The sequence below is a fragment of the Aedes aegypti genome, chromosome 3, assembly GCF_002204515.2.
Source record: "Aedes aegypti strain LVP_AGWG chromosome 3, AaegL5.0 Primary Assembly, whole genome shotgun sequence".
NCBI lineage: Eukaryota > Metazoa > Arthropoda > Insecta > Diptera > Culicidae > Aedes > Aedes aegypti.
Window position 1 is genome coordinate 390,848,817 of NC_035109.1, and position 14,217 is coordinate 390,863,033.

General features: G+C 38.4%; 1 protein-coding gene across 3 annotated transcripts in view; it reads left to right on the plus strand.

The window, feature by feature from the left end:
• LOC5571620 (calpain-11) overlaps window positions 1-7,896 on the plus strand; it is a 307,260-nt gene extending 299,364 nt beyond the window's left edge. For all 3 annotated transcript variants that reach the window (XM_021854158.1, XM_021854159.1, XM_021854160.1), the window contains exons 7-12: window positions 5,441-5,581; window positions 5,644-5,797; window positions 5,864-6,739; window positions 6,795-7,257; window positions 7,312-7,367; window positions 7,427-7,896. In XM_021854158.1, the coding sequence (XP_021709850.1) occupies window positions 5,441-5,581; window positions 5,644-5,797; window positions 5,864-6,739; window positions 6,795-7,257; window positions 7,312-7,367; window positions 7,427-7,453 (1,717 nt within the window). In that variant the 3' untranslated portion in view covers window positions 7,454-7,896. The remainder of the gene's footprint in view (window positions 1-5,440; window positions 5,582-5,643; window positions 5,798-5,863; window positions 6,740-6,794; window positions 7,258-7,311; window positions 7,368-7,426) is intronic.
• Window positions 7,897-14,217: the final 6,321 nt, after the last annotated feature.

Consider the following 14,217-nt stretch of genomic DNA (forward strand, 5'->3'; position numbering starts at 1 on the left):
CGTTGATAAAGAGACAGCTTTTGCTAACAATTTCGTTACAATTGCACAAATATCGCTCAGCGAAGATTTGTTACCGATAAAAAAAAGTTTTTCTTTGATCACGACTAGCAAAGCGCAATGTGTTCTCTGCAAATGTGGTATTTCTGTCAACAATGACCAACCAGTCCACAGCAAAGGTCTAATCAATCGATCAAACTTATTTGTAACCTTCTAAACAATTCAATTTTCCCGGCAACGATCGTGACTGCCTAGTAAAGTCAACAAAATCCATCATCTTCCATTCAATTCAATAACCGTTCATTGGTGAACATGCTAGCCGAAGCCACAAAGATGAGTGTGAGTAAGCCTCTTGGAAAGAAAGTCACGTGGCGACATATAGTTGAGTTGTTACGAAGAAAGGTCAACCGCAGTTGACCCGACACACTGCCAACGATGTCATGCGGTCATGTTGTAAAGAGTAGAACCACGCGCGCACTCATCATCGACCAACTTGCGCGCCCGAACTACTCCCTGCAAGTAAGGGTATGCGATATTTCAATTGATTCTGATAAATACCATACGAACGAAATACTGTGGAATTCCACGGATCCAATAACGGAAATTTTATCAGGAGAGAAAAGAGTGAAAAAAATGCTTATCGTATACCCTTATTATCAAGTGACTCTTGCTAGGAGGAAGGAGATCCTCCACCTTACAAGCGAGCAAAAAAAAAAGTGTGTTTATGGTTATGTGGCCGGTTATCTTAAGCTGTCAGTTGACTGCATCCGAATGGCTGTCGGTTATGAAATTATCTGTTTGTGTCTTTAAAAGTGCATAAATCTACTCCATCTGTCACGCACAGTCGTGACACAAGATGACTCCTCATGATCCTCGTTTCATCCGAGAGGGGAGCTGAAGTCTGGTCTTTTCTGCAAAATTCGATGCAGACTATGGAATCGAAGACTCGAGTGAAGTAGTATGCATTTTTGAGAGATCGGCCACTATAGGCTACTACAAATTACGTACTTCATGATCAACAAAGCAATTTACGAACGAATGACACCAAAACGCCATCACCAATTCACCGTTGTTTACTCACAGCCACTTGAGCCTACGTTTTAAAAATGTTTGATCACCAAACACACCGCATCCGCGAAGTGGAGGGAATTGATTGCTGCATCAGAATATCAGTACTTACGGTAAAGTGGGGTTAAGGTTTCTTTTTGAGATTTCAAACTAAATTAAAAATCAATATTATGCTGGAACAAATGATATACAAATAACACACTTTTACTCAAAAATAATGTATAAATCCTTTGAGAATTCAAAAGTTAAGTTATTTGTGGTGTGGTTAGGTGAAAGGGTTCATTCAAAAATTTCATAACGCAAAAAAAGGTCATTTTCAACACCCACCTACCCCCCTCATTTGTATGAATATATTTCGATTTTTTATGAGCTGTAGCATCTTCAGGACACCCACCTCCTTTTGCGTTATGAAATTTATGAATTAGCCCAAAGTTCGTTTGAGACAATCAATTCATAACAAACGAAATTTTTACCCACCTTACTCTATGCCCGCGAATACGGATAGTTCACGTCGGCGTTCGCTACTGTGGCAGAACTCCGACGGGGGTCTGTTTTGTTTTATGTGCACCTTGACCGCTCGGTGCACAAACTCTTGGGCGAACTTTGAACGAGCTTTTGATTCACGTTTTTTTCGTACTATTGTTGCTGCAAATCTTTTGATGTGTTTTTGAATGTTTATCTTACGGGAACACCCGGCTGCTAATGAGTCTCAGTCAAGGACGGGGAATTAAATCATGCGTAAGCTTCAAGCACAGACAAACAGACGTAACACTCAGAGCAAATCTCGATCAAATTCATAGTCACGAGGACATGTACACCCAATGCTAAAATAAGTGTGTTTGGCCGACGGGCCAACAGATGGCGGTAGTGTGTAAACGTCAAACGCGAACAAAAACGATGCGAGCGCTGCAGATGGCGGATTGACTACAAACGATATTTTTGAATCGACCGTTAAAAAGGTGGTCGATGGACAATGAAGAGAGTGTGACGTCTGTTTGTCTGTGCTTCAAGTTAGGAATTGTTTTGGCTCCGTAATGACGATGACTGGTCATACCAGGAAGCGACATTGCGGAGATTTAGAAAATGGGAGGGCTATTAGCAATATATTGTGATAGTTTATTGCTGTGTTTGCAAAGGTTGTTAGTATAGCAATTACATATAGAACCTCCATCTATTAATAATATGAATATTATTTCTAAGTTCACCAAGAAGTGTTGGAAATGAAGTTACTTGAGATGAAATGAAGTTGGGTTGAGATAAAATCACATCGAGTAGGGTAATTTGCCTATTATTGCGATAATCCCTATTATTGCGGCATAAAAATTAAACCCTCATTAATAATAGAAAACTCTATAATGATTTTAATGTTCACATAGTGTTTATACATGTAGCACGAATAAATTTATAATTATATAAAATGAAAACATTATCAAAAATTTAAAATGATACCAGAACGAAAACAAAATATGATATCGAATATTTCAATGACAAAATGATATCAACTTGATGCTGAAAACAGAATATGTTTTCAACTAGCTTTCTTTTTGATGTTGAACTTTGCTCGGGCTACTGATCATGGTTAACCTCGTGCGATGGCGAACTTTGCTCGATCGAAGAGTTCTGAGGAGTCCACGTAGGCAGTAGGCACGATTTCCAGCAACGATGCGTCTCTGGATTTCCCTGCTGGTGTCGTTGTCGGCGGTCACCAGTGAGCCCAAGTACACGAATTCTTCAACAACCTCGATTTCATCACCGTCAATATGAACTCGAGGAGTGGCGTGTCATGTCTTCTGTTGAGCCCCTAGCTATCAAGTAGGTGCGGTCCACACCGGGCCTCGGGTTCCTAGGGGCCCCAAAATCGTGATGAATATTTCCTATAGCAGTAGGAATTTAGTTTTTAACAAACTAAAATGTGTACAAATAGTAAAAGTCAAGTTCAGGTCAGAAAAAGCGTTTATTTCAACCATATGGAACAGTAGATTTATACAGAACGTTGTGTTTTTTTTATTAAAAAATACATACCTAATTCTAGTAATCAAAAAATATCCGGGGGACTTTTATAAGTTGAGCTTCTATTGTGAGCCATATTCTAAACGAAGCCGGTCTCCAAGCCTTTCAAAATGAATGGTTGTATTTCTAACAGCGATTATTCCATGGGTTTACATATTCATCGTGGAAAAGCTTCAAGAATTCTTCTAGAGATTTGTCTAGAACCTTTTTTTCAGTAATACATATAAAGATTCATCCAGCGATTGTTTCACTCAGAAATTTGATTTGAAAAACTTAAAATGATTTCTCAATTTGATTTGAAAGATTTGAAAAACTTTAAATGATTCCATCTGTCCAAAAATGCGATTACCTTTCATCAGTCAACAATGTGCCAATTGTCCTAGAAATTCTCACAGGATTTCCTAGACATTTTCTTTCAGTTCTACCGATATTCCAGCAATAACTATTTCAGCGTCTTAACTACAGAAATATTCCTCCTACAAAAATGCTTACGAGAAATTATACATTCGTGTAGTAAATTTCTAGTGAAATTCTAGAGAAAAGCTCTCATGCCATTTTTTTCAGTATCACTATATGTCATTTTAAAAGTTTTATTCCACTTCTTCAGGAATTACCCTACAGATTATCACAGGAATTGTTACATTGAATTTACATTAACTAGATTCAACCGGGGATTCCTCATACATTTCTCCAGACATTTTGAGTTCCTTCAAACATTTCTTGAACAATTTGTGAAAAAAAATTTCAATAGATAATAGAATCTCGAGGGAAACAAACTTATGAGGAATCGCATAATGTACTTCAAATGAAATCTTCGAGTTTTTAACTGAAGACAACTTTAAACAAACACCTGAATTTCATTCTCATGAAATTATTAAATAGATGTAGTAATATTTGGCGTAACGTCCCTAGAAATCCCCAACAAAAATTTTTAAAAAACCCTCTGAGAGATGACAGGTTGGATTTCCTGAGGAATCCTTATTGAAACGTGGTTCTTGATCAGAAGGTGTCTAAAACTGTGTAAAGAATCCAGACGAACACTCTAGATCGTCTGAACTCCACCGGTAATCTCGACAAGACTATGAACTTTCGTGTGTGTTGTTCAACATTTCGGTAGTAGCTGTTACCTGGAGAGCCTAGTGTACCAATCAAACAAAATTAACTAGATCCAGTCGATTTGTTTGCTTCGCAAGAAATATGGACTTTGTTGGGCGAGCATCTAAAAGTATTCATATGAATAATTTGACGAATAAATTGATCTGAGATTGTTTTACAGACCTCAAAACAAGTAATCATTACCACTCTTAGTATATAAAATTGTTTTGAAGATATTGAAATTGAAATATAATTATCTCTATTATGATGGCATATTTTAGTGACATATTTCAAAATAATACCCATACCAATTCGAATGCTCGAAATATTAATGCATGCTAGTATGCGGATATTAGCACGATTTGGATCGCTTACAAAGCTTATTACGTATGATAGATGAGGATACGTTTAAGTTGGTGAACGGAATCGTCTACTTTGCATCCTTGCTGACGGCTAATAATAAGAAGTAGGGATGAAATACAAATCACTCTCGCATCAAATGCTCCATGACATGAGTCGTGGGCTATGTTTGAGGAGTAGCTGCAAGCATTTAGGTGTATGAACATTTGTGCTAAGGATCATCCTTAAAGATGTGCAGGAGAACGATGTGTTGCGAGCTCGGTAAATCCGTCGGAATTCTCATTATTCAGAATCATTTAAAGATGCTTCCAAAACTTTTGTTGAATGCTTCTAGATTCGTATCCATATGCTTTCTGAGTCTTTTTTGAATACCTCTAAGTTATAGAATGAAGTTTAGTCTCGATAAATTCAGTATACCTTTGGGATGCTCTAAAGATTGATATTGGATGTCTATCAGATCAGTCTCAAGTACCTACAAAGCAATATCCTTCAGCACTGCCCACAAAAATATTTAAAAAAAATCTAATTCTTATCTTTCTGAGACGTTGTCAAACCCCCTAGTAACATTGGTAGCTGCATAATAGCTTATACAGCTATACGACTTATTTCAGCTGAATAAACTGCTATTCAGCTATCAATGTTACTTGGGACCATTCTCGGATGTTTCAAAATGTTCTCATCACATATTATCCTAATCAGCTTTCAGAATCATTCTGATATCATTCAAAATTGGCCATAATGCGCTCTAAGCTAGATCTTTGTAGCACTCTTCGTTATTCTAACTACAACAACATTCAATTATCATTATATAGCCGTTAACGAAAACTTCAAAAACCAATCCATCTATGCAGCATGTTCCCTTCGTATTTATACCACAATAATAACAATCAAACTTTATTTCCCATTTCAGATTCCGCTTCTGGCAGTGGGGCAAATGGGTTGAAGTTCGAGTCGACGATCGATTGCCAACACGAGGCGATCGACCGGCCCACATGCACTGTGCTCAACCGGACATCTTCTGGGCAGCACTGCTGGAGAAAGCATATGCCAAGTTGAATTTAGCGCTCTTTCCATTTCGAACCTGAACTACAACAATTTTAACCTCAATTCCAGATTGTATGGAGGATATGCGTTCCTCAAGTTCGGAACAGTGGGACGTGCCTTGCAGGACCTTACCGGAGCCGTTGTTCAGAGTGTTCCGCCTAGTGGACCCCTGTTGGGTGGAGCCGTGCCAAGATCAACCCTATTAGTAGCGATTAGTGGAGTGGTAAAATTAGTCGTTTTCACCAATTCTTCAAAATGATGATTCACAATAACCAATAACCCATTTCAGGAGAAAGAAACCAAAAGAAGGCGATCTGGACTGCTGTCGGAGCATCCCTACAGTGTAACAGGTTTAGCAAGGGTACGTGCCAATTCTTCCGATTCATCGCAAATCAGCGGACAATCGGGGGATACCAGTCTAATACGACTGCGTAGTCCTTGGATCGGTGGAGAATGGGGAGGAGTCTGGTGCGGTGCCTGGTCGGAGCGTAGCTGGGAATGGAATGCGCTAAACGAACGAGATCGAGAACTGCTGTCGTCAAGATCGTCGAACGATTGTGAATTTTGGATGTCTGTTAGTGAGTTTCTGTCAAGGTTCGTGGTTATCTGGTTAGCTCACATCGGACCGGACGATTGGGCGTTGGAACCGGGTTTGCACACACGGACACCGTGGAGAGCAGCTCTGGCGGTTCGTCAGTGGCGAGCTGGATTCAATGCAGGAGGTCCTCACAAGTTTATCGAAACAACAGCAACAAATCCACAGTTTAGAATACGGGTACCAGCTGGCCATCCAGCCAAAGCTCACGTCGTCGTTGCAGTATCCCAAAAGTATGAATGCTACAGGAGTAGAAACTACGAAGATGAGGAAATAGGATTCACGATCTATGAGGTTCCACCCGGAATGCAACGTGTGACTCCTCAGTATGTCAGCGAGCAAATGCCTTTGGATTTCGCTCCTTTGTCGAACTTACGAGAGATTGCAACGTTCTTCGCGCTACCGGCTGGAGATTTCGTGGTAATGCCACACTCTCAACAGCACAGAGAAGGTAGATTCCTGTTGCGAATATTTGCCGATCAACATACTGACGTGTGGGAAGTCAACGAAGAAAACCTAGTGATTCACAACATTGCAGCAGAGTTTTGCGACGAACGGACGATTGACGCGGTATGTGTAACTTAATCCTTCTGTTTCACTCCATTTTAATCATTTTTATCTTCAGAGAATCTTATACAAGCTACGCTCGAGATATCCTCACGAAATAGAATCCACCCAGTTACAAGCCATTCTCAAAGCACACGGAGGAAACAATCGAGGATTTCGGGGCCTTGGAGGAATCAACTGCGGACCTTCGTTGGAGCTTTGCCGAGGAATGCTGGCACTCCGAGATCCTGCCCTTGGCGGTCGGCTATCGATTGAACACGTCCCAGCTTTGATAGGGCTGATGCGATTCTGGAAGGCAGCCTTCCGTCGATGTGGACCATCATCTTCTGGAACGGCTACCCTCAGCCGAGGTATATGGGCGTCCAAGGTGTCTTCGTACTGTCTGCGAGGTCTACTGTGGGCAGGAGGGGCCACCGCTAGCAATAAAGTTCTGGAAGCATTAGTCAGTAGGTTCAGCCGGAATCGACAAATCACACTTGAAGGATACTTGTTATCGATGGCAAGACTACACTTAGCTCATGGTATGATGGTAAAATTTGGTGAACTGGCCAAATGTAATAATGGATTATTTTCAGAACGATACCACAGCTTGGATGCCAAAGCAAAAGCTAGCCCACTGTCATTGGAAGAGGTAAGAACTACATAAACTGAATAAGTACAATCAAAACTCAAACAATTTTTGCATTACAGATGATCCTGATGACGATTTATTCATGACGTGGCAGAATATCAGACATAATATATAGCACAATCAAAAAACATATTAAGAGAACCAAAGACGGCGACCTAACTGTTGGCAAACTGGCATCTAGCTGACTAAAAAGCAATGCAATACTTACTGCGTTTAAAACTTTTACTATTGTTAGGAAACTCTTTTTAAAAATTTCAAACTTTGAAATCTACCGATCCATACTAGTGATATATACCTAACTGAAGAGATATAAACATATAGAGAGGTGAAATTTGGTTTCTGACGCAAGTAACGAAAAACAAAAGTATTATCAAAATAAATTTCCGTTAAAAGCTAAAATAATTTATGATTGCTTAGAAACTAAGGCTGCAGCAGAAATGGATAACACTTATTTTTCTAGCATAATTATATACTTTAGCGAAGAAATTGTTGTTATTGGATAAACGTTATTTACTAATTAATCAATGAACAACCAAGATGCTTCCTATACTGATCCGAAATAGTCCATAGCAGATCCGTGCATACGAATCATAAAATGAGAATGGCGGGGTGCTCTTTTGGGATAGACCCTAATGAAGCTTGGTGATCATTGTGCATGAGCTTAGTTCATTGTGAAGAAGGAGATAGGCCATCGAATAGTTTCTCTCTCTTCCTAATTTGCTAACATTTATTAAAGAAAGCCCTTTCCGAGAAATGCCAGATTGGGTTCTGTTTTTCATAATGATTACTTGTTCTGAGGAAAATCTCAGTAAGTCTTTTATTCCATTTTCATTTCTTCAGGTGACAGTCACAGGTGATCCTCAATTACCCCAGCAGAGATATTCTCTTCAATGAAGCTAAGTGCAAAAAGCGAACCGCTGAAGACTCTCCATTTTCCTGTCAAAATTGAAAGGGCTTCCGATTAAAAGTGTTGTAACAATATTTGTCTTTATATCTGCCATCATTCGATCCAGTGACTTTAAATCTAATAATCCAGGCATTAAATCTAATGCAGCCTACATACGCTCAGACGGTTTGACCAACATTGAAACCAATCCCAAAGTTGGTCAAACCGATTCATGTTGATGCAACCGACGTTTGACCGACTGTCAAAGTTTGTTACAGCAACACTATATTCCTCCGCATGTTTTGAAACAAAGTCTATGAATGGAGAGTTGCACAAAGAATGAAAACAAACGCGCAATTTTGTGTATATAGACTTTGTTTTGAATGATCTCGGCAAGTTAGTGGGCTTCGTGGCCATGAGGTTAGTGTTACCGTAAATTCGGGTGAAATTGATCAGTAGGGTGAAATTGATCGTTGTGTCACACGATTTTATTTCCCTCTAATGGAGCACAGAAATCAATGCAACCTATGTAAATGAACGTTGTTTGTCTTAACTATTGTCTTTTTGTGTTAAGGAATGTTTATTTCTATGAAAATAATCGAAAATTCCATAATCGTGGTATTGGCAGACATCAATAAACTTATAGTTTTAAACTAGGATTTGGACATGGTGTCAACCTGAAAATTTGTAAGGATGCTTAAAATATATCTCCAAAACGAATTGTATCATCAAAATTCGTACCAATTTGTTAATTTTGTTGTAATAATAGAATTTTTTATAGATATCAGAAGATTCCTTCGGAAATTGCCTACATTTAGGCGTTCTCTGCGGTATTGTTGAAAATTAATTGTTTATTATTTCCATGAATGTTGCATTGTTAAGAATTTGGCAAGCATATTTGGATTCAGGAGGCCCAAATTAAATAAGTAAAGTTGTTTTCAAAACTAACAATAATTGTTTTGACAGGTGATCAATTTCACCCCGAAATGGAATTCCTTGATTTTTTATTTTAGAGACGATTTTCAGCACTAGAATCACAACTGTATGAAAATTTAAGCATATACACCCATGAGGCTCACCGTTGTACTTGTTTTCCTGCATTAAGTTGTTTGGAATTAGCAACATCATAGAAAACAGACATGGAAAACAGTGAAAAGTGATCATTTTCTCCCGAAATTACGGTACCAAGCATCTAGCCGCATCGAGTCCGGAAAACTTTTCGTCAGAAATATATTTCGACTGTGCAATTGGGCGTTGCATACTAGTCCATTGTCTGGTGTGGTACTGGTGGGGCAAATCGTCCACTGGAAGCATTAATGTATCGGTGTCTTTTCAGTGATTGTTATTTTTCCGAATTCTGTGGCTGTTAGGGGAATATTTCTACAAATTTTGGGCAAAAACCTTACTACGAATGGGCAGTAAGAGCAGAACTTTAAAAATTTAAGTGCCGGAAAAAATGGATGTTATAATTCTCACGTTCTGGCAAAACTCTAAAATTTCGAGGGGTCTTTGAAAAGAAAGAGCTTATTCTGAAAAGGCATCGATATGGGAATGGCTATGGGAATTTCTCCAAATATTCTATCCAGAATCTTTTAGTGGTTTCCTCTAGTTATTCTACTTTGTAGTTTTTTTTCAGGAGGTCATGAGATTCCATTAGAAATTCTTCTTGAGATTCTACCAAGAGTTTTATCGAACAATTCCTTTAGAAATGTATCCACAGATAAAACCAAACATTCCTACGGAACAATGCTCCAGGCATACCTTCAGGAATTCATCCTGGCATTTTTCCAGAGGTTTCTCCATAGATCGTCTACAAATTATTCAAGATTTCCTTCGATGATTCCATTAATGAGCCTGCCTCCGAAAATTCCTCCAGAAATTGCTATGATAATTTCTTCAACGATTTCTTCAGAAATTCCTCTAGAATTTAGTTGCAAGGCTATCATCACGCATTACCCAGGAATCACATCACGACTTCTATGAAAAACTTTTCCAGGGATTCCTCAAGATATTCATCACCAGAAATCCCCCCAAGGATTTCCCCAAGACTTTTATTGACTGGGCTTCCTTCCAGGATTCCTCCTTAAATTCCACCGAGAGGTCCATAATAAATTCTACCAGGAATTTCTACAGCGGTTCTGTAGTAATTTTTCTACAGATTCGTCCAGGGATTTATACAAAAACTCCCCAAAAGAATTCTTCAACTCTTCCTTCAAAAATTCCACAAAAAAAAACAACGAATAATCTAAACATTTTTCCAGGGATTGCTTTAAGAATTCCTACATGATTTTCTCCAGAAATTCCGTTAAAGATTCCAACAGAAATACATGCAGAGATTTGCTCCAGAAATTCTAACACAATTTTTTCAAGGGTTCCACTAGAAACACTGCCAAAGAATTCACCAAAGCTTCCATTCACAGGATTTCAACAGGAATTTTTTTAGAGACTCCGAATGAATTTTTTTGGGAGGTTCCCAGATTATCCTCCGGGGAACCTTGAATAAATTCTTGCACAAAATCTTCCACTTTTTTCTTCAAAGAATCCTCTCGCAAAAATATTGGTGATTTTTCAAAAAAAAATTGGAGGAATTCCATACTTAAACACATTCAGAACTCCTAATAAATTCTCTGGGGGAATTCCAGGTGGAATCTCAGAAAAAAATCCTAGTAGAATCTCTGGAGGAACTTCTGATCGAATCCCTGGAAGAATTCTAGTTGGAATGACTGAAGGAACTCCTGATGGAACCCCTAAAAGAACTTCTGATGAAAACCCCTGAAGAGCTCTTGATGAAATCATAGGAAGAACTTCCGATAGAATCCATAGAGGAAATCATGTTGGAAACCCAGAAGGAACTCTGATGGAATCCTACGTGGAATTCATCGTAGAACCTTTAGAAGTTCTACTGGGCGAACTCGTGTTGAAATCCCCAGAATAACTCATGATCCCTAGAGGGACTACTGCTGGAATCCCTGTAGGAGCTTTTAATGGAATCCCTGGAGGAAATTTTGATGGAGTTCCTGGGGGAATCCTTACATTAACTTCTGATAGAAACTTGAACTGATAACTGGTAATTGAAAATCCTGGTGGAATCTCTGGAAGAACATCAAAAGAAATCCCTAGATGAATTCCTGATAGAATCCCTTCAGAAACACCTGATGAAATCTCGTGAGGAATTCCATGTGAACTTTCATAAGGAATTTCTTAAGGAATCCTTACAGGAATTCCTACTTAAATCATTGGACAAAATTTTGTTTAAACTTCTGGAGGAAACCTGGTCGAATCATGTAGGAATTACCGATGAAATCCAAGGAGGAATTTTGATAGAATTCTTCAAGAAATTTCTACACCAATACCTGAAGAAAAGGCTGGTAAAATTCCTGATGGAATTCTTCTAGAAATTCCTTGTACAATCCCTGGAGGAAATCCTTTTAGAACTTTTGATGGAATCACAGGTAGAACTTTTGGTGGATTTGCTAAAGAAATAGGATAGAGATAGTGGGAAAATGCAAGTGAAATATATAGAAACAAATCAAGAGCGCATATTTGCTAGGACACTGACTTGCCACCCACCTTCATCGGCAGTCCATGGAACGCCGAAGCTACATTACATGCTGACGGCGATGATCATGCAACATCCTTGCAGACAGTATAATCAGTTCGTCAAACACACTCCGCCCACCCGTGGTTTAAACTAAATCAAAAGCGTTTGATTTTGGCTGACCGATTCGCCAACCGTTAAATCGGTTTCACAAACTGTCAAATTGGTACGTCAAGCAGCACATATACCGCAGGTTGACCGCAAAGTAGCAACATGAGCATCAACCTGGGGGTGGAGTCAATGTTGGCCAAACAGTCTGAGTCGCATGTGGGCTGCATAGCGCGTTTCGGCCTAACATACTTCGGCCAAATGACCCAGCCAAGAATGGAAATCTAGTGATCATGACAAAATAAATGATGCATCGCGGCTGTTCTTTATCCTGCGATCATAGCAACAACGATTAACCTTTTGTCGTCAAGTTTTCATAACAAACTACGCTCCGCGAATAATGCATCATTCAGCATGTGTGCTAACGATCAAATGTTCGCCAACCGAAGTCATAATTTTTAGAAGATTTTAAAGCTTTTATTCCGAGATTCGACTCCTAGTATGCAATTCTTGAACCGGAAGTTTATCTGACATGGTTTGGGCGAAAATTAATGTCGTGGATGTGATCCGATTAACGTTAATCGCTACATGTTAAAATATCCGACAAAGCTTTGCCTCGCGACAAACAGTGCATCAGATGTTCCATATATCTTAACAAAGCGCGCGTAATGAGGTGTTATAATCATGCTTTTGCAAGAACAACGGCCCTCTTAGATCATTCAAATAGTGTATTGTTAGTCACTAAAGATGATTTTTTTCCATCCTTGGACCCAGCAGCACAGCAATAAGTTCATGAAATATTGTTTGCGTTGATAGCATTTAAAAAAGGCATATAATTCTATTCAAGTCAAACTTTATGCCAAACTTTATGGGAAACGCCTACACATCAAATTATACGTACGTCCTTATCCGAAACTTTTTGTAATATATCGCCCCTCATAACTTTACCTTTCACATAATGGGTATTTCATCCTACTCACATTTTATTAATCCCAACGTTATTTGAATGCTTAAATTATACTTTAACAAAGGCTTAAAAAATATTAATGTTAGTAACAATCTAATTTTTAAAATTATGGTAATTTATACTATATTGACAACTATAACAGATATGTTAGTAACATATTTTTCTTTTTCTCCTTGGCATTAACGTCCTCACTGGGACAGAGCCTGCTTATCAGCTTGTGTTCTTCATTTCCACAGTTATTAACCCCTCTACCGGCAGCTTCATTTTTTACCACTAAAAAATATTCAAATCGCGATAACTTGTTTGTTTCTCGATATTTTTACACCATTTTGTCGATATTATATATCATTGATGATCTCGGGGGACCGACATTCTCCATATAAAATGTCTTTGGCGGCCATTTTGTTTTTGGTCAATTTATCAAAAAAAAAAAAACGTGTACTATACTATGCCAGGTACTAAGGAGCTGCCCTGAAAAAATCGTACAAATCGGTTCATTATTCTTGGAGAAATCTGAATATTACCATATGAGGTTTTTTATAGTTTTCAAGATCTTTATTTGTCCAGTGTGGTACCAGAAACATAAAAGCTCATTACTCAATGACTGCTTGCTTCATTTTTTCACTACACACTCGCATTAATGTATCATCCCGAGGAGTGCATATCCGAATACGATAAAAATTCTGTAGCCTGAGATATTTACGTGGGTTATGGCTACGCGTCGGTCCCCCAAGGAATTTTGGAATATTTGCGGATCCAGATGACCAATGATCAATATCGACACATATTCTGAAACTAGAAGAGTTTTTTAAGAGCTTGTGAAAAAATGGTGCAAAAATATCAAGAAACAAAAAATTTATCGCGATTTAATTTTTTTTTAGCGGTAACAAATGAAGCTGCCGGTAGAGGGGTTAACTGAGAGTTTTCCATGCCTAAGTACCGTAAAACGGGGTAACTTTGATAATGCGGGTAACTTTGATAGTGCATAACCCACCGCATACTAAATGAAATATCATAATTTCTGTTAATCAGTTAAGCAAAACGAATGCAAAACTAAAGAATATTAGTATGACACTTCATGTAAGAGCGGTTTTCATTTAAATCAAGAACATTTTAGGCTTTTTATACGAATATTAAAAATTTACACAAATTTAGCATTTTCAAAACGCTTACAAACAATCTGTTCTACGATCACTATTTGATGTAGTTTTGAATAGTTGGCCACTTATCTTTGATAGCCTAGTTATCATAGAACTTGAATACGGTCTCAAATCTCTTAGCAAAAAGCATATTCACAAACTGGGACCATTTTTGTAATCTAAGTCAGAAATTTCCATATAACGTTTAACGC